The 27,476-nt window shown below is 55.3% G+C and overlaps 1 protein-coding gene across 1 annotated transcript in view; it reads right to left on the bottom strand.

Annotated features, from left to right (window-relative positions):
• The window catches only part of PEPD (peptidase D), an 81,567-nt gene that overhangs the window by 23,004 nt on the left and 31,087 nt on the right, over window positions 1-27,476 (bottom strand). The window contains exons 10-12 of the mRNA XM_068161681.1: window positions 18,764-18,832; window positions 16,969-17,046; window positions 8,384-8,532 (exon numbers count right to left, since the gene is read on the bottom strand). Coding sequence (XP_068017782.1) covers window positions 8,384-8,532; window positions 16,969-17,046; window positions 18,764-18,832 — 296 coding nt within the window. The remainder of the gene's footprint in view (window positions 1-8,383; window positions 8,533-16,968; window positions 17,047-18,763; window positions 18,833-27,476) is intronic.

Below are 27,476 nucleotides of genomic sequence, written 5' to 3'. Positions count from 1 at the left end.
GCTTTGAATGAGCCCAGAAAGCAAAAGCATCGCTGTGCTCCACCAGGCACACCACTTAAGCTACAACTAATTCCATTAGGAAGTGAAAAGATGAGCTGCCACAACCAGCACCTCACAGTCAGCGGCTGCTCCCCTTCCTGCGGCGCTCTGAGAGCACACAGCAGCAGCAGCCAGAAGAGACCTGGAGCCCCTGCCGGGCGCGCAGCCGCTCTGCTCGGGAAGTGCTCCGAGAAGGCCCTACCAGGATGGCTTTGGCTGCTGCTCAGGGTGCTTTGTGGTTGTAATGTGACAATGATTAAACCACAAACGATTTAGCAGGGTTGCTGGTGTTGCAGGGTGGGGACTTTGCCAGCAGGGATGTCACAATCTTACTGAAAAACTGAGCATGGCAAGGTCGGAGCAACTCCTCCCCAGGCTGTGCTAAGGTTAAGCTAACTTCATTTCTGGGGGTCCCCAGAGAAGGGTGAGAGGCCTGGTGTCCCCTGGCACAGCCTGTGACGTGCAGACCCCACTGCAGCCCCGGCACAGCCAGCACCTCCCTGCCGGAGTGACAGGCTGCCAGCATGCAGTGGCCGGAGCAGACAGAAAACAATAGGCTCAGCTGCACAGTCAGCCCCAAACCTATCTCAGTACTAAACCCACGATTTCTTTCCTCTTCCCTTGGGTGCCAGGGAAGAATGTGTTTCACTTCTGATGCTCCTGTTTTCCTCTGGGCCTGCAGGACTCAGCAGCTGCTGCGTTTTGGAGCCTGGTTTCTCGCAGCCCCAGGTGAGGCAGCTCTGCAGCAGGGCAGGGAACCAAAGCACTGAGCCCAGCTCTGACTCTGGGGAAGAGGGAAGCTGTCCCAGGCTCCCTGTGCTGTGCAGCTAACTGCACTGGTGGCTGCAGGGACCCTCAGCCAGGGGTGCAGCTGCAGAGCTGCAGCTGGCTGCCACGTGGTGAGCAAAGCCTCTCAACCTTCCTGTTCTGAAAAGGTGGAAGGGGCTGCTCTGCCTTTGCTGCTGTGCTGCACCTGCAGATGCCTGCAGCACCGACTGCAGGGGTTGCTAAGCTTCAGCCTGCTCTGTGCCATGGGTGCCACAGCTCCAAACCTGGATGGACTCCTTCAGAAACCATCCCTCAGCTCCCCAGTGGGATGCACCTGCCTGGGAGGTGCAGGAGTGACCAAGGGCACACAGAGCTGAAATTCCTGCCTCTGCTTCCAAAGGCTGAGCAGAATGGTGCTGGACATGGCTTTTGCATCAGAGCTGGCAAACCCATGCTCCCCATCATAAGCACTGCACAGGATGGTCTGTATCACCTGAGAGGCAAGGGTCTGCCAGGCTGCAGCCTTAGGAAAAGCAACTGGAACAGATGCAGACATGGACAAGGGAGGGAGCTTTGTCTGGAAGGATGCAGCACTGGGAATGTGGATTTTCCTTAGGAGGTGGGTGCTGAAAAGAGGAGGAAAAAGAGTGGAGAAAGGAGGGTAGTGCTTGGAGGGGGCAGCTGCAGTGTGGAAGCTTATCAGTCCTGCAGCTTCCAGAAGACTCTGGTTAGATAAGATTGAAGGCAGACAGCACAGCCTGTGTCCAGCATCAGCAGCTGAGCTGTTGCAGGGCCAGGCCCAAAGGACTCAGGGACTTTGTACTGCAGCCCAAGTTACCCTGTGTGAGGAGTGCATGCCCTGGACACTGAGCTGCAGAGCAGTGCACATCAGACATGCACGGGCAGCTCGCTCCCCTCAGTGTCCCTGCTGAGGTCAGAGCTGAGCAATGCTACAGTTACCTGCTGCAGCTGAGGAAAAAAGGATTGAAAGAACAGCAGCGTTAACCCAGCCCCCACTCACCAGAGAAAGGCTAAAATCCTGCAGCCAAGGCAGGCCCCAGGCCTGCCAAGACTCCTCAGAGCATTTGCTTTACACAAGCAGCAGCTTTGCAGAGCCACCGGCAGCAGCGTGAGACCTGCTGCATGCGCTGCAGGCTGGTCCTGAGCCACGGCAGCTCTGCAGACACTGCCCCTGGGGGGCCTGCAGGGCAGAAAGGCTCAGCTGGTGTCCAGGTTTGTGCACTTGGCAGTAGCTCAGGGTCACTGTAGTCCCCCTAGCACCGCAGTGGTCACTGCGTGCTTGGGTCGGCTCCCGGGGGCACAAGCTGGGAAGAGCAGCTCCCGAGGGGCTTGCAGGCTGTGCACTGAAGCCCTGCATTTCAACAGCCTGGAGCTGTAAGATCTGCTGAGCCTGGCAGAAAAGAGGGCCTTTTTCTGACACCCCTTGCTGTAGGACACTGCTCCTCTGGGCAAGGTCAGGCTTGGGAGGCTCCAATCAACACCACTGAAGCTCTACTGGCAGCACTTCGTGCACCCTCTGGCTCCTGCAGCTTGCATTCCCTGCCTGCTGGCTGAGGCTCTAACCACTGTGGGCACTGACACAACTGAGACCAAGCTACCCCAGAAAGCTGCATCACCCTTCTGTGTCACTCTCAGTGCCGAGAGGGGAAGTGATTCCTGAGCACGGAGGTTAGCAAGAGCGCTGCAGCCAGTTCCAGGCAGGCTACAGGCAGCTTCCTGAAGCACACACTGACAAGATTCCCTTTCCACACACTGACACATCCTGAACTGCCAGGGTGGGAAACACAGCACTGCAGTGCCATTCAACAGGGCTTGTGAAGATCAAGAGCTGGCTCCAACAGGCCCTGAGAGCAGCTGTTCTGCAGGGGAGCTGCTGCAAGCCCTTCCCCCTCTGCCATGAAAGTTTTATTGGAGAATCACTCTTTTGCCCCAGACATGACAGCAGATTAGTAACCATCAGCAACACTCTGCCTAAAACCTGACAGCCCCAATGGGAACAACTCACATGAGTGCTCTGAAACCCTGCAAACTCCACAAGAGGCTCTGCTCCCACACCCTCCCCTCCTGTGCTGCTGTCCAAAGCTCTGACGAGTGCCCAAGCTCTTCCCAATGATTCCTCAGAGTGAATTGCTGCTTCTGCACAGCACACTTGCTGAGACAGAGCTGGGCTGTCTGAAACAAAACTCAGGTGAGCTGCATGCAAGGGGAAGCCCCACTGCACGTGAGCCAGAGCCCTGTGCTAGCTGGCAGGCAGCGCGTGGTTAGCAAGGGTCGCACTGGGTTTGGTCAGGCACAGCCAGTGTGACTCCTGTGGAGTGCAGAGGCAATCACCACAAAGCAACACTCACAACAGCAGCAGACAAAACAAACCTGAATCCTGAAGAAGCTGCAGAACTGCCCTGGAGCAGGAGCAGCAGGAACCTGTGAAGCTGCAAGTCCTGAATGTGTACAGGGCTCCAAGCACAACTCTGCCCAGCTGAGCCACAGGAGCAGCCAGGGACAGGGTCTGGGTCAAACACCTCAGCTCTTAGTCTCCAATTAAGCAGTTCTTTAATTAATTAATTATTTGGGTTATTCTAACCCCTGGGTTTGGCACTATCCTACCTGAGCTAAACTCTGCTCGTTGTTGTTAGGCATGTGACTGGAACACAGAGCAGGCAACCACACTGCTGCTGCACTTCACAGCCCTTGGTCACTCAGCCTCCCTCCTCCTGACAGACACTCACAGAGCTGGGCCTCAGTGGTCAGCTCCCAGGGAGTTTGCAGGAGTGGGCACTACTCAAAGTGTACATCCTGCAGCACATGAGGCACGCTCCAAGTCCCTGGGCTCCTAGCTGCCTCCATCAGCTTGGCTGCTTGAGTGCTTCAGCAGAAGATGACCAGGGAGGAGGCAAACACTGCAAACACAGCAGCTGCTTCGGTTTCTCCTTCTAACTCCCTGGAAGGATGTCCACTGCTCATGAAAGCAAGGCCTCAGTCAGACCCACAGAAGGTTCCAATGCCCTTCTCAAATCATTCTGCATGTCAGTTTAGCCCTAAATCCTCTGGAGACAAGAAAGCAATGAGCAAGGGGAAGGCTTACTGCTAGCTGGAGAGAAACACCTTCAGAGACCTGCTCCCAGCTGCACAGTGCAGGACCTGACCTGTGAGACAGCCAGAGCAAGGCCAGAGGTCACCAGGGCCACCAGCTGCAGAGACCTTTGTGCAGTCCAGTCCAGAGAGCTGCTGGGCTGTGCTCAGTGGCTGTCTTCTCCCAGCCTCTCCCCTCCTTCTCTTTGCCTCAGAAGCCTTCAGTCTTTGGGGAACTACCTCTCTGCATCCATGCAGCATCCACAGCCAAGAGGGACCCATTCCCTGTGGGCTCTAAGGAGCAGAGGACAGCTCCATGTTTGAGAAGATCTCTCTGCAGGACACCTGGCTTTGCTGCTTTGCCTGGAACACTGCTGACTGCACTTGGGTTTGCACTGTACTGGAATGCCCTCTCTTGCTCAGCATTACATGGCAGTCAGCAAAGGCTCAGCCCTGGTTTAAGCTCTGGTTTAAGAGCTTCATGACCCCTTGGCCTTTATGTGCAGTCTGGGTTCTGGGAAAGCCATGACCAGGCAGGGAATCTTACAGCCTCAACAGGCAGAAACCTCCACCTCCCACGACCAGAGGTGCTGGTCCTGGGACGAAGCTCTCCTTCAGGAGCTTCCTCAACAGCATTCCTCACAAAAGCAAAGCCTGAAAGCCAGGGGCAGCACGATCCTGACTCTCTTGGATGGCAGAAGCAGGAGCTGGGGACATGCAGCTGGCCCTGGGCACGAGCTGCAGCCTGAGCAAGGGCAGCGAGACCCCAGAGCCACGGCAGCGCTCGCAGGCTGCACGGAAACCGGCTGCGAAACAGCAACTTCTGTGCAGACTTGGAACTGCTTCTGATTGTTCATTGTATTGAAACAAACAAACACCAAGCAGCAAATATTCCAGCTGCTGAATGCAGCTTGGGTTCAGTGGGGACTTGGGATATATGAGCTTTGAAAGTCACATAAACGTAGAGATAGGGAACTGAGTGGCTGCCAGCCTGGCCTCACTCAGCTGCTCCTCGGGGGCAGTTTGCTAGACAAAGGGATGGAGCTTAGGACAACAGACCTTACTGACTGAGGTGCTGGAATTCCTTCTCTAACATCTGTAGCCTGGACAAGAGGGCTTTTTCCTGGTGGTGCTTTTAACCATGCACAAGTTTTGCAGAGGTACCAGGAGTGCTGAGTACAAGCAGCTCTCTTGCTCCCCCTTCTCCTGTGGCTTCCCACTGCTCTCCAGAGAAGCTGGGGAGGAATGTTCAGAGGTCCCAGTGTGCAGTTGCAAAGGGGTGAAAATGGAAAGCATGTGATTGCTTCAATATTTAGCTCATTAATCTTAAAGACTGTTTATGGTTTAGTGCATCAATCCAAGCTGGCTGTAATTGCAAGGCTTGAAGAGAAGCTTACTTCATCTTTACTTCTTCTCAGCACAGCAGCACACATCTGAGAGACCTCAGTTGTTCTGTAAGCAGGAACCTTCCATATGTAGGAAGCCACACTCTCCTCACACTAGGAATTTGATGTCCAGAGCCCTAACTATTAACACTCTCTAAATGCTCAAGACACTAATCCAAAGAGTAAAGAGCAGCCATCAGCTGAGAGGCTGCCCATGGTGTAAGAGCCCAGCCATTTGTAATGGCCACAGGAGAAGCTGCTCCACAGCAGCCTCCCAAGCTGGACTCAATCTGCATCACTGGCAGTGCAGCACCCACGTGGGAGCCAAGCCCTGCAGGGGCCAGCAGCAGTGCATTTCATGCACAGCACCCACAGCACAGCTCCCCCTTGCAAGGAGCCACCTCCCCTTCTGCAGAGCTGGAGCTGAGCACACAGCCATTGATTCTCTTCTGCTCACAGCACTGACACCCCCAGGTGCCATCAGAGAGCCGTTCAGCTGGCCACTGGATGCAGCATGCAGCTGGGGTGCAGAGCAGAGTCAGGCAGGGTGGGTTGGGGAGCAATGCACACATGTCCTCCCAGGGTCTTCAGACCTTTCCACTATCAACAGCTTGCTCACAAAGGCTCTAACCTAGCCCTGCAGCTCATGCCAGCTGTGCCCTGGAGACACATAGCATGGTCTCCTGTTGAGATCTGCCAGCCTGCCAGGTGACAGTGGGCAGGCTCAGTCACCTCACTATGAGTCAGTCAGGTTACAGGACAACCAGAATGAAGACCTCTGAGCTCCACAGACCACTGCAGCAAGGGGGCAGGCTGCTGGCAAAGGTCAGCCCTCCCACAGTTATGTAAGCAGGGTTTGGGCAGTGACTCTCCCTGAAGGACTTGCTGCTATCTTGCACTGAAGAGGACTCTGGCAAACATTAACCTTTTGCAGACAACAGCTCCATGCCCCTGTGCCCCTCTGCCACAGGCACCACGGAGGCCCCAGTTCTGAAACCACTTCCTGTGGGGGCTGCCTGCCCTCCTCTGCACAGCCTGGCCCAGGGATGGCCATGGCACTGCCCTGCACTGCCTTGACCTCAGCAGCCATGGGAAATGAAGAGCAACAAACCAAGCAGCAAAGTGAGCAGGGGCTCCACGACTCAGCACACCCAACTGTCCCATGTGGGGCTGGGTGCTGCACTCAGTGCCTCCAAACCTGCAAGCTCCTCTGCCTCCTTTCTCTTTGAGTGCTTCCAGCACTAACAAGCCTCTGGCCCTTGCTGTGTTTTTGAGAGCTCACCAGAGGACAACACAATGACCCTGTCAGACTTTTTCCACCAACAGACAGGTGGGTTAAAAGCTGCAGAAGTGGGGCAGAAGCCCTAAGGACCTACCAAGCAGCCCTTGCCAGATGGTGACAGCTCTTGCACACTGCTGGACTCCATGAGATCTGATACCAGAGAGTGGTGATGGTCCTGGGTCACAGTTCACACCAGAGGCACCAAATGAACCCCAGCAGTGAGTGTGGACCCTGCTTTCTGTAGCCAGACAACTCGTGACCATTGGTCTGAGCAGCAGCTGAGGTCACCTGCACCATGCTTCTGAGCAGGCAAGACAATGACAGCTCAGTGAGCAGAGGGAAGTGAGAACAGGCCCCACCTTCTGCCAGCCACAGGGAATGGTTTCTGTCCACCAACCTCAAGCTCCCCAGGCTGGTACGGCACCCTGGTAACACTTACCACTAACACTCCACTTACCAGGCCCTGATTTTCTGACACTGTAAATAAAGTGTTAAGTAAAGCAAGGAAGTCTCTACACCATCCTGAGCACAGCCCCCTGTAAGCTTTCAGGCTCTGAAGGCAGTCTGCAAATGACCAGCAAGGCATTCTGCCAGGAACACTACAAGGAACGAGAGGAGGCACTGAGACGCGAGGCGCGCTGAGACGCGCTGAGACGCGAGGCACACTGAGAGCAGGAGCAGGAAGGAGGTTCTTCAGGACACAAACAGCAGATGCTGGAGAATGCTCATCACAATTAAAATGGCAGAACATCCAGCCTCATTTTGCAGATAGGCTTCAAGGGTTGCTGCTCCCTCCCAAGCTGCCCAACCCTGCTGCTGCCAGCTGGTGTCACAGGAAGGCGATGGGAGCTCTGCCTGGCAGCGCAGGAAGCCTGCAGACTCGAGGCCTGATGACTGAAAGCTAACGCAGGAACTGTAAAGGCTAAGTGAGCCTTGGGCACTCAGTGCCTTTCTGTTAGGTACCCTGAGAAATGCTAACAGCAGAGCAGCAGCCAGCCCTGAGAGCATTTATGTGCTGCCCTGAAAGTGGGACCAGAGGTTTGCACCCAGGCAGGCGTGTTTCAGCCACGACCTGAGGCATCAGCTCTCCTGCAGGCACACAAAGCAGTGCCCAAGGGCCAGTGCTTTCCAAAGCCTCTGAAGGCTAGTTCAGCAGCCTTCCAGAGAGGCACAGCCCATCCATCCTCCTCCTCAGCAGAGGCTTTCCGTACGGGACACAGCGAAGTTCGAAACACAGCGAAGCACGACACCCCGGGTCACTCAGCTCTGACTTCAGCCTTTGGCATCAGCTTCCTGGAAGAGATGGCTGCCAGTGCTAAGGCCAGAGCTGAGCAGCAGCTGTCAGCACCAGATGAGATCAGCTTTGCAAAGGTCAAAAGCAGAGCAGCTTGATAACCTCATTGGTGACTGACTGCGTGATGCCTTTCAACGAGCTGCATGGACAGCGCCGCCTGCCTCCCTCCGGGCTCCATAAGCAGCTGCTTCAGCATGGGAATGGATCTCACCACCTCACTGCTGTCCAGGGCTCTCCAAGACGCGGCCAGAAGCGCTCGGACAGGCTGGATGCCGGCATCGAGCCGGGGGCAGGCTGCCGGCAGGGGGCAGGCTGCCGGCAGGGGGCAGGCTGCCGGCAGGGGGCAGGCTGCCAGCAGGGGGCAGGCTGCCGGCAGGGGGCAGGCGCTGCCGGCAGGGGGCAGGTGCTGCCAGCAGGGGGCAGGCTGCCGGCAGGGGGCAGGCTGCTGGCAGGGGGCAGGCGCTGCCAACAAGGGGCAGGCTGCCAGCAGGGGCAGAGCGCTGCCGGCAGGGGGCAGGCTCCTACCTGGCCTGACGGCTGCCATCACGGCGCGCGACGCCCGCAGCACCGCCTCGTAGATGGCCCTCTGGGCAGGGCTGAACTTGCCACTGGCGGGGAAGGTGCAGGTGATGTCGGAGCCGTAGCAGTAGTACTCTCCTCCCATGTCAAACAGGCTAGGGAGGGAAGAGAGAGGGGAGAAAGGAACATCTCATGAGACAGAAACAGAACAGGAGGCATTTCTCTGGCTCTGCTCTTGGAAGCTGTCTGCACCTTGCTGGCTGGTCAGACACCCCCCCCCAATGCTCCTCCTACCCCCAGCGAGGTGCCAGTCCCCTGGCATCTCCCAGCATTCCATATGGATGGACACTGCCAGACTGCCCTGGTCCCACAGGGAAGCACTGAGAGAAAGCAAGAAGGAAGAGAACGAGGACACGAGGGATCCACTCCGAGCTCCTCAGTGCCAGTCCCTAGGCCAGACCTCTTCTCAGACCAAGAACATGGCCTGTTTCCCTTTCCTGAGCAAGGCTGGGCCCACACCAGGAGTCTACCCTCAGAACTTAACACAGGAAGGTCAGTTAGATCATGGCTTCTCATGTCTAAGTGCCAGGAGGCACCTGGTGGCTTGCATAAAACATCCCCAGGAGAGGCTGACTGCTGCTGCTCACAGTGCAAACTCTCCTTCAGCACAAACTCACCCAGCAGGGGTTAAAGAAACAAGGATTGTGGGCAGATCAGCCAAAAGAGAACATTTACCAGAGTCTTCTGCATCAGAGGCAGCAAAGAAATGATGAATGAAGTGCTCTCTGCCATGGGCACAATGGAAAAGCTTTGCCCCTTGAGAGGCAGATTTATTCTGTGTACGAATCTCTGCTCCTCCACTGGCAGCTCAGCTGCCAGGGACCCATCACCAGGGCAAGCCAGGGGGCTCTGTGCCCTTGTGAGAACCAGCTGAGACAGCTGCACTCCTGTGCTTCCTCAGCCCACCTGATAAGGCACTGCACTGGTTTCAGCAGGCTCCAGAGTCAGCAAATAACCAACCAGCCACTTGGCCCAAGCAGTACCTGAGCAGATAAGGTCCCTGTGTCCAGCCTGCAGGGACTGCAAGCAGGCACATTTGCATGCAAGACTTTGGTCTTGACACACAGCATTTGTGTGACCTCCTGATGCCTCAGGTAATGAACCACAGCTGAAATCTGCTGATCTAAGCCTTCTTCCCTCCACCTCAAACAACTGTAAGAGGGGCACAAGCCAAAGGAGCTGGAGGACGTGCCACAGGCTTGCAGGAAGGCCTGGCTGGACAGGTCCCTCCTCGCAGGAGATGATTTGGCCCTCCCCCAGCAGGCCCTCAGTGCTGCTGGCAGCAGCCCTGCTGTGCCTAGCTGAGCTGAGCCTCTGCTCCCTGTGCAGAGCTGGCTGACGTTGAAGTGCAGAGGCTCCCAAGCCAGTGCTGCACCTCTGACACTACTGGGACATGGCACACAGCAGCTCCTCTCCCCTCCTGTCCCTCTCAGCACCACAGATGGGCAGGACACAGCCATGCTGCTGTCACAGAATACTGGCACCACCAAGTGCAGAGTGGCTTTGCAGCCTTTTGACACAGGCTTAGCTTTCCTGGCCCCTGCTGGGAAGCACAGCAAGCACTGTGTGTGACACTTCAGATGTGAGGACTAGCAACAGCCCTGGCTCTGCAGAGGCAGCCTGCTCTTCCTCCAAGCACGTGCTTCCCTTTCACAGGCTTGCTGACACTTCTGCTGTCAGGTCACGTCAGACTGCCAGACAATGACGCAGTTATGGCCAGCACCACACCAGGAAGCAGTGCTTCAGTGGGGACAGCGGGGCCATGTGCATGACCTGAGCTGTCCAGCACCAGCCCAACCCAAGGACAAGCTCTGGCAGGTAGGCTCCTGGGAAGCCAAAGCTACTCCCACCAGCTACCAGGGACAGCTGTCACCCCCCTGCTCTGCTCTGCCTGGTCTGTATGCTCTGAGCTGCAGCTCCTCACCAAAGCTGTTCCTCTGCAGCTGCCCCTGCAGAGCAGTGCCTGTGCTGAAAGCCAGGAGGCTTTCCTTCTGTGCACCCTGTACTGTCACCCACCTGCACCCCTGGCTCTGTGCTCAGCACAAGCCCTTCCCATCCCCCAGGGCTGCCAGAGCAGCAAGCAGCAAGCTGCTGTCGCCACATCTGCCCTGCCCTGCTCGCAGCTGAGGTTAAAGGTGAGCAGGTGAGGAGCGCTGCTGCATCTCACCCAGGGCCGGCTGCTGAGCCCTCAGGGGTTTGTGCCACTGCCAGCCAAGATGCCAAGGAGCAGCCACACTGCTGAAGTGGTGCCAGCCCGGGCCTAGGGCAGCACACACAACCTTCTTCTCTTCCTCCTGTACAAAAGCCAGGCACTGCCAGCTGCAGCTTTCACTCCGTGTGGCCCTGTTCTGCCCTCCCCAGGCTCACAGCGGCCCCGTGCAGCAATGGGACCCTCCCTCACTCAGGCACTGATAAAGGCAGAGCCTCTGATTGCTTAGAGACCTCTAAGGCAACCTCAAGCAGGGGGGGAAAGAAGTAAATCTGTCTGTATTGAATTGTGAGGGAGAGAGGCTCCCAGGCCTGCACCGCTGCCGTGCCAGCTACAGACCTCAGGGGCTGTAGTGAGAGCATAGGGAAGTTTGAGCTGGTTGGCTTAAAACAAAGAGAGCAACCACAGCCCTGCTGCGGGGCCTGTGTGCTGCCCAGGGCCTCCTCTCACTGCAGCAGGCACAGAGCCCCTGGCTGGCAGCACAGGGCAGCAGTGCTGGCTGTGCCTCTGCTCTGCCCCGTGGCCTTCCCCCGCCACCCACAGCGCCTGCAGGGTCCTCTCTGGCGGGGGCTGGGCTCAGGCAGAACTCCAGACCCACGGATCTCACCGAGTGGGTCTGCCAGAGGAGCTCAGCCCAGGAGCTGTGCAGCAAACACCACATCTCCAGCTCAGGGGCTACTCACACACAGGCTCAGGGGCTGCCTGCCTGCACCACTTCTCTCTTGAAGCCATCTGAGACAGCCCCAGGCTCCTGCACTGAGCACAACCGGTGTCCAGCATCAAGCAGAGCCCCTCCTCTCCCACCCCCATGCAGTCTGCATTAATGTCTCACTGCAACTGCTCTGTCTGCCAGAGTGAAGAGCCAGCCCCTGCTGACTGGCTCCCTGGCAGCCAGACCCACCCCTCGGTGCCACCTCCCTGTGCTCCTGCCTGCAGAGGTGCCTGTGACACAGCTGCTGTCACTTGGAGCTGGCCCTGGGAACACCAAGCTGGTGTTGCTGGCTCAGGAGAAGGAGGCAGCAGCAGTGGAGGCTTCTAAGGAGCGGAAGGAAGTGCTGGCACCACCCCTACCACCTCTGCTAGCCCCAGGCAGGCACCCCCAGAGATCAGGAGGAAGCTCTGGCACAAGCTACCTGCCTGCCCTGGCTTGTTGCTGACTGGGGCATTTTTCTCTGGCTGCCCTAATTATTTTGCACTTGTAATTGGCATATTGAACAAGGAGCATCCCTGCCTTCAGCAGAGACAATGCCCCAGCAGAGATGGCAGCAAACCCCCAGCTTTGGCCACCTGCCATGCACTGGGAGCCTCCCTGTTGGAAGGGGGCATCTGGGGCACTCCTGGCTCTGCTGGCTCGCTCAAATGAGCTGCAGGGAAGAGAGGGCAAGGAGAAAGCTGGAGGGGCAGCTGAGTACTGCCCCATCCAGCAGGACAGCAAACCTCAGGAGCTCCTCACCAGAAAGGGAGACAGCAGCAGAGGGCAGCTCCCCCACAGCTCCATTTCCAGGTCCCTGCCACTTTGCAGCCATTTCCAGCTGTCTGCTGAGAAGTGGAGGCTCCCTCCTGGGGGTGAGCTGCAGACACTTCTAGGGCAGGCCACGGCTCCTAGGTGCCAACATTTGGCCTTGGGAGCCTTAGCTTTCAGCAGCTGGGTTTGGGCACTCTGACGTGTTCCCCAGCCTGGACAAAGAGCCTCCAGAGCCCACAGGACTAGGGCTGTGCCAGCTCCCTGGCTGCTCCTGCAGACACTGTGGGGCTCTGCCCCCAGGAGCCCATGCAAGGCACAGGGCAGCGCTGCTGCGTTCCGCCCCGGCGCGTGTGGTGCGGCAGGAGGGGTCAGCTTCTCCACCTCCCAGAGCTGCTCTTGGGGCTCTTCAAGCAAACTACAAGTTCTCACATGGCATCCAGCAGACAGGGGCTCCAGAGCACTCTGCAGCAGATGACAGCTGCATGCAGACACCCAGCTGAGCCAGCCCCCAGCCTCCCCACCGCAGGGTGTCCAAACGCTGCAGCCCAGAGCGCTGCAGCCAGGAGGCTGCCTGCTCCTGACACAGCTCTGCAAGGCTCTGCCTCCACCACGGGGCAACAAGTGATTCTCTGAACACACACACACACACACCCCCCACCAGGAGACCAGTGCTGCCTCAAACAGAGGAGCTGGGGGCTAGGCTTGGTTCAGGGGGACACACCAAGTCCGGTGCTGGAGCCTAAGTGCAGTTTCTTTCCGAGCCCTACCCTGGTTTTAAAGTCCCTCTGAAACTGTATCCTGACCTGCAAGATTGAGTTCCCCACCCCAAGAGCAGGGAGAAGGATTTTGCTACTGAAATCCATCCAAGATAGGCAACATCTCCAGAGCATTCCACTTGCTCTATCATCCTGCCATACTACTGTGTGCACTAAGGAATCTTACAACGGTTGGGGTTGGAAGGGACCCCCAAAGGCCACCCAGTCCAACCCCCTGCAGGCAGCAGGGACATCCTCCACTAGATTAGGCTTCTCAGAGCCTTGCTGAGCCTCAGCTTGAATACATCCAGGGATGGGGCATCAGCTCCCTCCCTGGGCAACCTGCTGCAGTGTTCCACCACTCTCATGGTGCAGAGCTTGTTCCTCACATCCAATCTCAATCTGCTCTGCTCTCATTTCAAACCATTGCCCCTGCTCCTGTCCCTGCAGGCCTTTGGGAACAGTCCCTCTGCAGCCTTCCTGTAGCCCCTTCAGGTACTGGAAGGCTGCTGTTAGGCCTGCCTGGAGCCTTCTCTTCTCCAGGCTGAACACTCCCAGCTCCCTCAGCCTGTGCCCACAGCAGAGATGCTCCTGGCCCTCCTGTGAACCTGCTCCATCAGCTCCATGCCCTTCCTGTTGAGTGCTGCAGAGCTGGCTGCAGTACTCCAGGTGAGGTCTCACCAGAGAAAGTGGATCACACTAAACAGCACTGACAAGTAATCAATATTAAATCAAGAGCCATTAAACCATCCCAGGTTTTGCCCTGCTTGTTGTCTGTGGGGAGATGAACACCCTGGGTCCTATCAGTCCAGCAGCAGCCTGAGGAGCTTCAGGGTCCCAGGTCTTTTCAGCCTGTGCTGGGCATGGCAAGCCAAGCCTCTGGCAGATGTCACTCATTCAGAGGTGACAATTACAAAGCTATGTCACATACACTGCAGAGAGCACAAGAGTAAGAGGCAGCCCAGAACCTCTGCCTCACACCTTAAAGGATGCTCAGATGTGGTGCTTGAGGATGTGGTTTAGGGGTGAGCTTTGTTGAGTAGGGTCAGTGGTTGGCCTTGATGATCCCAAGGGTCTGCTCCTATAACTGAAGGATTCTGTGACCCATGTGACCTTCCTGAACAGAGCAGTCCTGCCAGCACACAGGGGCAGCCAGACCACCACCAGTTAGCTCCAGCAGAGACACTTGCTCTGGCTTTGACCCAACACAGCTGCTGCAGATTAGCATAGAATTAGCACAGCCTATGGCTGCAGCTGAGAGGGAAAGCTCCACAGTGGCTGCAAGCAGCAAGTGTTAACCCAAGCTGAGGGCCTGAGCCAAGGGAATTGCTTCAGAAATGGGTGGCCAGTTGGTTTTGCAACCCACCAGTAAGTAGTAGCAATTCACTTCAGAGTATTATTAGGAACAAAGCCATCACTCACAAGCAGCTGTTTCCAAACCCCAGACTGGAAGGTTAGAGCTGCCCATCAGTGCTGCACATTATTGCAGCAGCAAACATCAACATGCATGACAACTGCAGGAGGCCAAATGCAAGCCCTGGTCTCAGCCACATGAAATGGCTGAGCATTTACATCTGACACATCAATATCCTGGGCTCTGCAAGGCAGTGCTTTCAAGAAGCAGTAAATACAGTGTTTTGCTCTGCAGGGTGAATTGGTGTAACAGCAGTGCCTGGCTGGCAAAGGGAGGGCTTGTGTAGCCCATGGGGAGGGCCTGGGCAGCTCCTGGTTTCCAATGCAACATTGCCCCCAGCTGGGCACACAGCTCTGCTTCCCAGGCTGGCATCCTGCAGCGTGGTGAATTCCAGTGCAGGCTGCAGGAGAGCCACAGCCAGCTTCTGCAACACACTTTTCTCAGGCACAACCAAGTCTTTTAGCTGACTTACTGAGAGTCCTCTCAGTGTTTGCTGAGCTGACAGAGTCCCTGTGCAGCACAGACCTCCTCCTGCCTGCTGAGAGAGCTGGGCAGCACTGGGGTGGATTGCTGATGGCCCCAGCGCAGTCGTGGGGCACGGAGAGCAGTCAGGTACACAGCTCCCACAGGAGGGGACAGACTGACTGGCATGCTGATCAGAAGAGTCAAACCAAAGTGACTTCTGTGGGACCTCACAGGAGGCTTCACTTTCATGAACCATCAACAGCTGGGCCTGACCAGTGCTTGAAGTAAGCAGCTTCCTTCTGCACACCTCAGACACCCTGAAGTGACCATGCTGCAGTGGTCCCAGGCCTGCAGAGGGACACTGCAGAGCAGCCACAGCACAGCAGGGCTGTGAGGGCACTGAATGGGGACCTGCCCAGGCCAGGCATGCAGCAGCCCTTTGTCAGCACTGGCACCCAGCAGGGTGCTGCCAAGGGTCACAAGTGCTGAGCACTTCAGCTCAGCAGACAGAGATTTTCAGTCCTTTGCAAAACCAGACTGGACCAGGTCACCCCTCAAAGTGTCACCAAGTGCTCCAAGGCCAGGGACTCTGCCAGGAAAAGCTGCTCACCAGCTGCTGCCCTTTCCCTGAGCCACCTTTGCAGACACTGAGCAGGGAGCCAGGGCTGAAGGTGATGCCCCTGCAGAGAGCCTCCCAGCAACAGCCACATCTACTCCAGTAATGTCTGGGCTCAGGACTGTTTTCTCCCATTCCTATCACTGAAGTGTGAGGCTCATGAAAAACCAAGCTGTCTGTTGGCAGCACAGCAGCACTGTCTGTTTGCCAGGTGCTGCAGCAGCCACGCTGGTTAGATGCACTAAAACAACCACCTCCTGCCCTGCCTGCGGTGCCCAGAGCCCCACGGGCAGGCTGCAGGCCCCTGGGCAGCAGGCTGGCTGCAGTCAGCTGCCACCTGCCCCAACACCTCCTCCAAACACACACCTAGAGCACACCCCTCGAGTTCAGCACCTCTGGTGGCTCCAACAAGCAACCTCCCAAGCAAGAACGGTGAGAAGAGGTGTTTGCTGCCCCAGGCTTCCTCTGCCAGCTTGCTCCTTTCCTGACACATGGCTCCAGTGCGGCAGAAAGGAGGACCCAAGGGGACTTCACTTCTGGGCAGCACATCCTGTCCATGTGCAGAGCTGCTGAGCCTGATGAATTTTGCAGGAACATGCTGGTCTTGACTGAACTCTCCACGGAGGTTATTTCCCAGGGCCAAGTGGTAACTTCCAGCCAAAGCAGAAGCATTTTTGCCTGTGATCCCCTGCTGAGGCCACCAAACCCTTGTAACTCTCAAAGGGCAACCAAAGCATGCACTTGAGTGCTCTGGAGCAGCAAAGCATTACCCTTCCACATGGAGTTTTTTAGCATTCAGGTGCTTTGGTGACTGATTTGCTAACGCTGCACTGCACTGCTTTGGACACAGAACACCTGAGCAGCACATGGCTGCAAACTCCTGGCTGTTACTCACAGCCACTGCATACCGCTAAGAAAAAGGCAGGAAATTCTAGAGACTAACAGAAATCATACCAAGCACCCAGCCTTCCACTTCTACTGCATCCAAGCACAGGAAGGTCACTTTAGACTGATGCCTAAAGCAGGCAGGGAAGGGACCAAGCCCTGAAGCACCTCTCGCTCTCCGAACGGGAGGCTGCCTTTCCCCGTGCCAGGGCTTCCCAGGACCGTCCAGCAGAGGGCTCCCAGGAGCCACTAAAGCTTAACTGAGAGCCAAGAGTCGCAGCTCTAATACACCCACAGCAGTCGGCAGGCTGCCGTGCTCCCGACCCCTTCTGCATGCAGACAGAGCACAGGCAGACCTCATCCCTACTGCATTTGGCTGCAGTTCTGCAGTAAGTGACTAAGGCTCTCCCAACCTTCCACCCCATCACTGGCGCTAAGGGTCAAGAGCAAACTCAGGGACATTTGCAGCTCTCCTTGGCCGCTCAACACAGGCGTTTCTTCAGCTAAATTCTGAGTGTCTTTGGCAGAGAACTGCTTGTACACAATCTCTTTGCCCTGGAGGCAACACAGGTCCACAGGACCCCTGGAAGAAACCTGCCTAGCGCAGCAAGCAACACCACATTGTACTGCAAGGACCTGGGCTTTCATCACTGTGCACCCAAGGGGTGTGTGGGACCCACAGCAGAACAGAAACATGAAGCAAACTCTAAGCCTTTACTCACCACAGGTCTCCATCTTCAATAGTCCTGTCGTTTGGGGCTCCAGCATGGCCATAGTGCAAAACAGAGGAGTTCTCCCCACTGAGAGATGGAAAGGAAGTGCAGCACAATTAGTGCAGGCAGTGACACGGAGGTGCACAAGGAGAGAAGGGACACGGCAGCCACGGGACACTGCAACCCCCAGTGTGCTCATGTGTCACATGGCAAACGCTGCAGCAAACACCACAGGCCCTGCCCCTCTGGGCTGGAGCACACCCAGCAGGAGTGGGCACCGAAGGGGCATTTTGCTGCTCCAAGGCAGAATCTTTCTGCAGGAGCTTGGCACAGGTGACACAAACACTTCCCACACCCGTGGCAGCGCGGGGCAAGCAGCTGTGCAAAGCTCATTTTTCAGCCTCTGCCCTTTCGTAACTACCACCTCGAGTGTCTCCCTGTCTGAGGTTAAACACTGCGAGCTGCAAAGGTCTTGCGCTGCAGACAAACCTGACACGTCCGAGGGGCTCCAAAGCAGCTGCAGGCTGCGTGCCGGGCTCGGTCCGATGGCTGCCGCACGCTGCTCAGCGCCGCCGCCAGCGCCCCCTGCTGGCAGCGCCCCACAGCGCCGACACCGACCCGGCCTCTGCCGAACCGCAGAGCGCTGTTCCTGGAAACCTTTCAGCTGCCGATCCCCAGGAACAAAACCTCTCCTGAGAAGGCTGGGCCCTAGTTCTGCACTTCTGAAGCTCCAGGAGCCACTCAGTGCCCTACGTTTGTCCTTGCCATCCTCTCCTTTCTGCCAACATCCCCCCAGGCCTATCAAACACCAGCTGGACACCTGGTAAAGATCTTCAGCTTAACCCCTTCTTCCTTTGGCTCTCTGCTCAGACAGCTGCTCTCTGGCTTCTGCTCTTTACAGAGCTACGATGACATCAAACCTAGAATACAGCTGCTGGGACAGGCTTACTGCAGCAGCTCTCTGACCCCTCCAGCTGCCTTGCCAGGCTGCAGTCCACCTTGCAGGAAAGCTCTGATAGTCACCCTGCTCCAGCCTGACTCCTCCAGGTCATGGTTGTGCAACACCTTTGTATCTTTAGTGACAGGAACCTGAGGCTCAGCTCCAAGGAGCCTCTTGTTGAACCTGGAGCATGCCATGTGAGGCACTACTCCCAGCAGCCCCCTGACACAGAGAGGCACAAAAGCAGTCACACGTGCAGTGCCTCCCCCGAGGCTCACCCTCAGGATGCACCCAGTGCTGGGGAGCAGTCAGACATCGAGGGCACTGCTCATCCAGCAATGGTTATGGAGCAGTGGATCCTGCCTGAAGTTTCTGAAGGCTCTCAGTGCAAGGGGCTGGATGATGTCGATGCTGTGAGAGCAGCCAGGGTTCATTATTCAGTCTTTTTCAGCACCTGAGCAGCAGGCTGCAGCTAGGCAGTGGAGTGTCCTGAATCCCTGAATGATGGGAATGATCTTCTGAAACAAGGTGCAGCTCTTGAAATGCTACCTGCTTTGTGGCTGTCCCACCCCACCAGGCTGGAGTGGTGTTGCAACTGCTGCTGACATGCAGGCCAAGGGCAGCCCTTCCCCGTGTGCGGTGGGTTTCAGAGGTGCTGACCTCCAGGGAGGCAGCTGCCAGTGGCCCACAGCTCCCCACAACACTTCATTCTGAACCCTGGCTTTTGGTGCCACAATGATGCAGCAGCAAAGACACCACTTCTTCGTCCCTCCAAGGCCCTCCAGTGTGGTGGGGTGGGACAGCAAGCACCCAGTGGGAGCCTGACCACAGAGTGCCAGCACTGAGGCCGCCGCGGCCACTCACCTGCCGCAGATGCAAGTGTAGGAGGTGTGCCGCATGCCCCCGCGAGCGTAGCAGTAGTGCTGGAACAGGCTGCACAGGGAGAAAGGCTGCAGTTAGTAACAGAGTCAGGGAGTCCTGCTTGAGTGCAGCTCCAACCCCTCACCACAAAGAGCAAAACTGGCAGCTCAGGGGCTGGATTTTCAGGTGTGTGCCCGACAGGTCTGCTGTCAGAAAAGCAGCACACGAGGAGGAGCAGAGGCAGGGATGTGGTGGGCCAGGGGCTTGTAATGAAAGGCTATTTCCATTCTTTGAACTCTCACACTGGCTCCCTCACTGGTGGGAGGTATTTCAGATCCACAAGCATTTCTTCAGTGCCCCTTGGAGAAAATTGCCTCCTACTGAAAAGAAACCTGCCCACACTTCAGGAAGTGCTCCTGGAACACAGCCCTTGGGACTTGCCTGGAAATGCAAGCAGTGGGTTTGAACCCTCAGATGGAAACCACAGCAGCTTCAGAGAGGTCTGCACACACCTGGGAAGCCCTTCTGTAGGCTTGGGGGGGGGTTATGATCAGAGTTGGAAGGCACAGGTGAATATCTGTTAGTCACCTGTCCACTGAATTACTTCTGAGTTACAAGTAGAATCTGCTCCTGTGCCTTGTACTGGGTGAAGATCAAACAACAGCCCTAAGGCAGCCTAAAGCCCAAAGCTTTTGGAAAGGGCTCACAAAGGGCCAGACTTTGCAGAGCTGAGCTCTCTATTTATCCCAGGGCTGAAGGCCACCTTTCTCATCACTTACACAAATACCTTCACACAAGAGAGCCTCAAAGCCCAAGCAACACTAAATCAGGCTGGGGGAAGGCAAAGAGGGGTCAGCTACAACCCAGCAGTGGGTACAGGAGCAAGGTGAGCTGCTTCCTTGGATCCCACACCTGGCACCAGGAGGTTCTTCGGTGCCTTTGTTATGCCATTCATTTTCCATGGGCAACTAGATGCTCTAAGGCTGAGTTCATCTAATCCCATTCTCATTTAGCTCACAGACAAGGCAGCAGCACTGCAAAGCACGCCTGAGCCTGGTTTAATAGCACAGAAGTCAGCACTTCGGCGCAGAAGAGCGGAGAGCAGGATAAATAATCCAGTTCACTGCTCATGAGCACACAGTGCATTACAAACTTGCACCAGACCAGGAAAATTAGCCCCATAAGCAGCTGAGCAGAGGTTTTTTCTACACCTGGGAGACAACACCATGAAAGATTTACAAAAGCAGTGTTAGTATGTAAGTGGAAATTGTTATCTAGCTCTGCAACCTCAGCAGCAGCTGTTCCAGAAACTGGGAAGACAACTGAAGAGGCCAGGCCCTGGCACTAGGACGCCTGCTCCAGTGCTCTGTAACTGCACTTTTTCAACAAGCTACCTTTAAACAAGCACTCAGAGAGCTTTTTAAGAAAGTCTTAAGTATGGCTGTCAAATCATGACTTTCCTGAAACTCTCTGAACTCTGCTCAGGAGATTCCCTGTCCTTTGGGAGAGCTGTTTGAGCTCCACAAAGCCTGGCTGATGGATTCAAATATTAGCACTACTGAACTGCTGAAGTCTTTACAGTTACTGCTTCACAGCCATGCAGCTGATTGAGATGTTCACAGCACAGACCTGCAAGGGCCTCCATGCTGACACCCTCCCCAGCCAAGGTCTGCCTTGCTTCCTGGCTTTCCGTGTGCAAGAGCCAGGCTGCAGCAAGCGTGGCTGTCAGCAGAGAACTTGCCTCTGCCAGAGCTGCTGAGCCTGCCAGGGGACTGGGACAGGGCATGCAATTAAGGGCTACCCAGAGGACTGCACCAGAGCTCCAGCGAGTCAAAGAACCACTGCTGAGTGACTGACACCCAAAGCATAACCACTAGCAGAGGCTGCCACCCCCCAGCCCCAGCTGCGGTTACACCGCCGCACGCAGTGACTGCAACTTGACCTGAACGGTGCCTGGGCTGACAGAGGCACCAGAGCCTCCCTGCAGACTCCTGCAGCAGCGAGTCACAGGCAGGCTGCCTCAGCCCCCAGCTGGGTGGGCCAGCACCGGCCACAGGGAGAGCACAGCTGCAGAATGTGGGCGTAAGGGGGGCCCTTGGCTGTCTCCTGTCCCGTGTGTGCTGTCACCTGCCCCTCTGCAACTGCCCAGCTGATGTAAGGCAGCCACACAGCAGCAGCAGCTCCTCCTGCACAACAATCTGCAAGCTACAAAACCTTGAGCCCAGAACTGATTTTCATCTGTCTCCTACAGCAGAAGGGTTTGTAAAGGAGTTTCCATCATCACCAAAGGCACAGGTGGCACAGACCCCAGTGCCACACGACACAGCAGCCATCAGTAAGGAGGGTCTCCCTCTTGCTCCTTCACCAGCTCCAGCTGGAGTCAGACCCACCAGCAGAGAGGCAGCACTAGGGTCTGCACTGCTCTCTCACATCGAGCCTGCTGCTACAGAAGAGATGGCAGGAGCTTCCTAGGCTCCTTGCTCTGTTTCCAGCTCTGATAATTCTAGATCTCAACTGGCAGAGTTTAAATTAAATTTTTTTTTGCAGTTTAAACCTATTTATCAACAGCTAATTAATGAGGTCTAAATCCTTTGATGACAGAATGATTAAACTGGGTTTTAACTAATCCATCTTTAATTAAAGTGCTGCCAGCAAACCATTTCTGGATGTGCAAAAAGGACACAGTTATAGATGCTCACTCTTTGAGTATGCATTATGTAAAGCCAATCATTAGAAGAACTGGTGATTTCAATTATATTTTAATTACTGTTACACATAAAACATGCCTTAATGGATGTAATGCAATACACTGCCTTTCTTCACAACCACTAATCACTGCTGGGGTGACGACCAAATCAAAGGAAGCTTAATACATGCACTGGTGCAGGAATCCCGGTTAGCTCTCAGCCAGCTCTCTCCCCATTCCCTCTCTGCAGCAGAAAGGGCCTTAATTACCTCCAGAGCTAGCCCAGAGATGAATCCCCATAAATCCCTGTTAACACTCTCAAAGGAGATTAGCCATAACTGACCAGAACAAAGAGGAATGCTTTATCCTGATTAGTGCTCTCTCCTGGCTCCGAGTTTCCCCCCCTCAAACCACCCAGCCGAGGGAAAGCTGCAAGCTGCCACTTGTATCCCCTCCCTGCTCTGCTCCTTTGCACTCTCAGGGAGCAACAGGAGCCAAGACATGCTTCAGCCACTGCAGCAGCCATGGGTTCATTTAATTAGGGTATCCCTGGCCTCCATCTGGGAGGGGAGGGTGGCAGATGAGGATAAGGTGGTGACTGCAGCCAGCTCCCCAGTATCTGCAGGACTGGGCAGCTGAGACATGCAGACGAAGGTGATGGATGTTTAAGTCTTCCCTCCTCTGGGTAAGTCACTTCTGAATGCCAGTGTGGGACAAGCTGCTCCCTTGTGAACCCCAGAGAGCTGCTCAGGGATGCTCACTGCCTTGTGGCAAGCTGCATCTTCTTACGGGGGGGGGTTTGCTGAGGCAACCCCAAATGCCATAAATTAAAGTCAGCAAAGATGTTTCTAAGCTCTGCATCTCCCACAGCAGCTGTAGAAAACTCCGCTGCAGGGCTTCACTGCTTTCAGTGACCTGAATCTGCCGTGAGGAAACTGATCAGCTTCAGGCAGAAGTCCACTTGAGTTGCCCTTTCCAGTGACCCAAGCAGGTGCTCTGTGCCTCTGCTCCTGACTCACATCTGAGGTTGGCTCTGCCCAGGCTCCCTGAGAACACTCCTTCCTTTTTAAAGGGCTACAGGAGCTTTTCCTTGCAAGCCCCCACCCACTCTCTGCTGTGTCGTGCATGGCATCCAGCTGCTGCTCCACCACCTCAGCAGCCTGGTAGAGCCAAGGCAAGTGACGAGCAAAAGAGGCTGCACCTGCTCCCACCCCCTGGCTTCTCCAGCAGGTGACTGCTTGCAGGGTCTCCTAAGGTGCCTCTCAGCTTGAGGCCATGGACAAGACTGCATGCATGTTAGAGAAGAAATACTGGAGCAGAACACTATTGAGCTGCTGGAAGCACTGGGGCAGGACAGTGGCAAGGCCAATACTAGGGTGACAGAAGCCAGTCAGAGACCCATGGATGAAAGCAGCAGCTTGCCTTACAACCTAAGGTGCTGAAGTGTTTAAATGCTTTGCTTTGCAGATGGCTCCTGGCCACGAAGTGCTCTGATCTCCTTCCCTGTCTGCAGAGCCTTTCCACAGAGGCAGGGGCACCAGGCCAATGCCAGCTGCCCACCTGCTTTCATGCCCAACCAGTGCCCTGCCCTGGAGCAATGCAGGAAGGCAGAGGGGGTGGACATTTGCTCAGGGGGATACTTTCTGGGAGAAGCTCCTGGCAGACCATTTCACTTCCCCAAAGGCAGAAAACTGCAACCATGCCTGGATCTCCCACAGCCTTCTGGAGGAAGACAGAGCATCGCTGCTTGCCCAGCAGAGAACATCAACTAAGTATTCCAAACCTGCTGAAGCACTTCAGAACCACCCAGCTACGTCCAGAAGCCCTCCAGGCTTCTCTTACAGGACTAGAACAAGGCAATGTGTCTGGCTGGAGCCACCTCCAGACACTGCATTGTCAAAGGGGAAGTGTTCCTGGCTTGCCCGCTCAGAGATGTCCTTCTCTAATCTCTCTGACCACCTTTCAAGGATTCTGATCATATAAAATGAGAGAAAAGCTGCCCAGAGGACTACACCATTTACCACAGATTACTTCTTTATGGAAGAATCAATTTTATAGTCTCCTGAATTTCCAACACTTGCCTCTTCAGCTCAGTGGAATTACTCTTTGGAGGGCCGAGCCTGAGACAGATGACTCCAAGGATCCACTGAGGCTGCAACCTATCTGCTACAAAAAGTCTAGAGAGGACTTTTAAGCCTTTGAAAAGGACTCTGAGTAAAGAAAACATCTACCAATACTTTCACATTACATGGCTAAAAGTGCCCAGGTTCAGTTGCTGAGTCTCCAACATCCCCTATCCCAACAGGCCAGAGAGCTAAACTGAAGCCAGCCCAATGCAGCGGCAGCTGAGAGCGCTTCCAAGAGGCAGAGGAGGCTGTGCTCCCCTGGATGCTGCTCTGCAAACTCCTGCCTGTGCTGCTCTGCTCATGCAGGGAGAAGTTTGCAAAGCTGACCTCAGGAGAACAAAGCCTTAAGCAATATTAACTGACTTCAGCTCCTGAGTAGAGGAAGTGCAGCTCCCAAAGCAAGCCCCAAAACAGAGCCAAACAGTGCCAGCAGCCCCCCAGCTCCTCCTGTCCCAGGAAAAACCAACACAGTGCTGATGGTGCTGCCCTCAGCACACCCTGCAGAGCACAGATCTCCACTCCAGTGGCAGCAAAGGCAAAGCACATCCTCAGCAGGGCTTTCAGCCATCCCAGCTGTCATGCAAGGCTTGGCAAATCCACTGGCCTGCCCATACAGGACACACAGCAAATTGCCCATCTCAGTGCCCAGCAGTTTCTGCAGATCCACTGCTTTTATCAGAGAGAATTAACTCCACAAGGACTAGGGAGATGACATCAACCATCCAAAAATGAGCCTAACATCTCACTGCGTGCCTGAAGCCTTCCAGATGTTTCAGCTCCTCCCCTCCTTCTCATGCTGGGGACACCAGACCTGGCTGCAGCACTGGAGGAGAAGCTGAACCCCAGTCTGCACACACTGGTTGTTCCCCTCCCCCTGCCCCAAGTGCAAATCAGAACCAGGTGGTCTGCTAAAATTTAAACCACCTCTTGGCTCCTGTGTGCTGCACACAGGCAAATGGGCATTAACATAGGGGGGGACAGGAACAGCAGGCAAAGAGCACTCCTGTTCCCAGCACAAGAGGGTGACCATGGTTTCTCTGCACCCACAGGAGCAGCAGCACAGTACATGAGCCCTGTCTGGCTCCTGGACTAGTTAACCATTTAACTAGTTAACTCCTGGAATAGTTAACCATGCGATTATGTTCAAACCAGCAATGTGGTTTGGTAAAGCCACTGCCTGCCAGAAAGTTCATTTTCATTCTTTACCTTTCCAGCATGTTTCAGGCTGTATTTTTCACAGGACTCCTTATTTGACTACAGCTGGCTGCTAATTCCACCACCAAATTACCTTTCCACTTCCTTTCTGAGTGCAGCTGGTTTCACCTTTCCCCAAGTATTCAGCAGACATGAGTCAGATCAATAAGAACTGTCAGGTTTGATCTGCCTCACGAGATGCCCCAGCCCCAGATGGACCCAGCCTGGGTGACTGTTTTTAACAGCCATTAGCCAGAGCGGCAGAAAGAGAGGACAGCTCCCTGGGCTTGGGCTGGCTTAAGTGGATACCAAACCCAGACAGGACCTTGCAGCACTGTAAGTAAGTGCACAGCTCTCCACTGTGGTTGAAGCCTCCTGCTGCCAGAAGCAGTTAGGTCCCATCACAGGAGATGTGCAGAGCGGAGCGACAAGCACTTTGCTGAACGACAAACTCCATCTGCCTTAGCATAATAAATCAAAACTACTCAATGCAGGCACTTCAGCAAAGGTCTGTGAGAACAAGCCAGGCAGAGGAGGTTGTTTGACATGGAACTAATCAGAAAATCATTACAGGGGAGCAGAAAACACAGCAGCTCTGCTAGGTATCACTGCCTGCTACAGAGCAGCTCCTGCTTCGCCTCCACGCTATCGACTTGTGGCCTGGGTCCAGGCCATCTGCACTTAAAACGGACTGGGCCCACACCAATCATTTGTCATGGGGCAGATGGCCAAGTTCCAGGGCAGGTGAAGCATCCTGGGGCAGCACCCAGGTTTCCTGAGCCCAAGCCAGGCCAGCAGTATGATTCCCATCGCAAAAGGAAGCAAGGCAAACCTTTGGCACCAGGATGTGGCATGGCCAGTCCTGGGTTTGATTAATGCAGTGCACCTGGTCCTGACAGCATTTCCCCTTCCCCTTCCTGGCAGACTTGATGCATTTTGTTTCTGACATATTAGCAACCATCCATCTAAAAACAACCCCCCACACCACATCAATCCCTGTACGATACAAATGGGTACAAGTATCAAATGGAAGGGACCCCAAACCCAAATGAACTTAACCCAGAGCAGCTGTTGCAGAAGGGCCCAGGTGATTACAGCCCAGCTGCTGTTTCTTCATCACTGCTGTGTTCAAAGCCACCCTGACTGCACTCTGAGGCTCTGGCACAGCTTGCCCAGGGAGGCTGTGGCTGTCCCCTCCCTGGAGGTGTTCAAGGCCAGGCTGGATGAGGCCCTGAGCAGCCTGGGCTGGTGGGAGGTGTCCCTGCCCATGGCAGGGGGTTGGGACTGGATGAACTTTGAGTTCCCTTCCAACCCATCCTGTGATTCTTGGAAAATACACATTGGTTAAAAGCAGAGCTTTTGCCCTCCCAGTTCTTAGCAGCTCTCTGAGGTTTATTATTCCTCTGAACTATTCCTCAAAGCAGCCTGGAAGCTGATGGTGTCAGGCTGGGAGCAGCACTGCCAGGCAGGGTTTATGAGTCTGTCTCCGAGAGGTACACTTCTGGGGAGCTTAACAGATCCTTTGCTCTACCAACACAAATCAGCAAGACTGGTGGCTTTAAAAAGCATTCTTGTTAGCAGCCTGCCGCCTGAACATTGCTTCTATCAAAGCCCTGTGCCAGCTCACCCTAGAAATAAATTGCAACCTCATAAAATTGTCAAAACTGCATCCCTCAGGAGCAGCCCAGTGTGATCCACGAGCACCGCCTGCTCCGCAAAGCATCCGCTGCTCTTGCCCCACTGCCGGGCGAAGCGCCCCGTAGCCCGAGCTGCGCTGTGGGGCTGCAGGACTTCAGCCACTGGGTAACAGACAGGGCACCAAAGCCCACACAGCCTCTGCTCCAAGCACCCCTGAGACTGCAAGAAGCAATGGGTGCAGCAAGAAAGCGTTGGGGGAACAACAAAAGCAACCCAACCACAGAGGAGAGCTCTCTGCCGGCTCGGGCCAGCCCAACGCATCCTCGGGTGCAACAAGAGCCAGGCTGGGGAAGAGGTGGGAGGCAAAACTAAACAAACAAACATTAAATAAACCCTGAGCTTCTTAATGAAGCAACAGCTCCCTGGCAGTGGGGTGGGGCAAGGTTTCCATTCCTGCCTGTATCAGCCTTTACACTGAACTTGCTATTCCCATGAGAACTGCAAAAATCACTTGGCTGTAAATCAAAGTGCACTGAACCACTCCAAGGTATGAAGAGCAAATAACTCCAGCCAGAGGATGACTATGAATGGAAACTGCACCTGACTTCTCAAAGGACTGGTTTTGGAACGGAGTGTGCAAGACAGCAGTCTGCTTGCAGTGAAATGCCCTCAAATCTGTGCCAAAAGTCCCACCAGAGCCTGCCACAGGCACTGCTGTGGCCCTGTGGGCACACTGCTGTGGAACAGCGACACTCAGGGCACCCTGTGCACACAGGAATTAAGCTCTGCTCTGGAGCAATGCTCTCCAGCTCCCAGATGATGAAAACACAAGTTTCCTGTATTGTAATAGCAAACAAATTGTTGTGAGCAGTGGAAACTGCTAGAATGCAGGTATGAAAACTTCAGGCTCAGAGGAACCCCTCCTCCTCCTGGCCCAGCTCTCCTAAGGCAAAGCAGCCAGGGCCCCCAGCAGCAGCACTGGCCCCCCAGGCTGTAAAGATGACAAAGTGTGCCCACGGTGCAGGCTGCAACAGATCAGGTTTCAAACGAGCAAGGCCTGAGGCACTGCTCA

This window comes from Melanerpes formicivorus, unplaced genomic scaffold, assembly GCF_026170545.1.
Source record: "Melanerpes formicivorus ecotype bairdi unplaced genomic scaffold, bMelFor1.0.p_v2 SCAF_59, whole genome shotgun sequence".
NCBI lineage: Eukaryota > Metazoa > Chordata > Aves > Piciformes > Picidae > Melanerpes > Melanerpes formicivorus.
The sequence above is the reverse complement of the archived record's forward strand: the minus strand, read 5'-3'. Positions and strand labels throughout refer to the sequence as shown.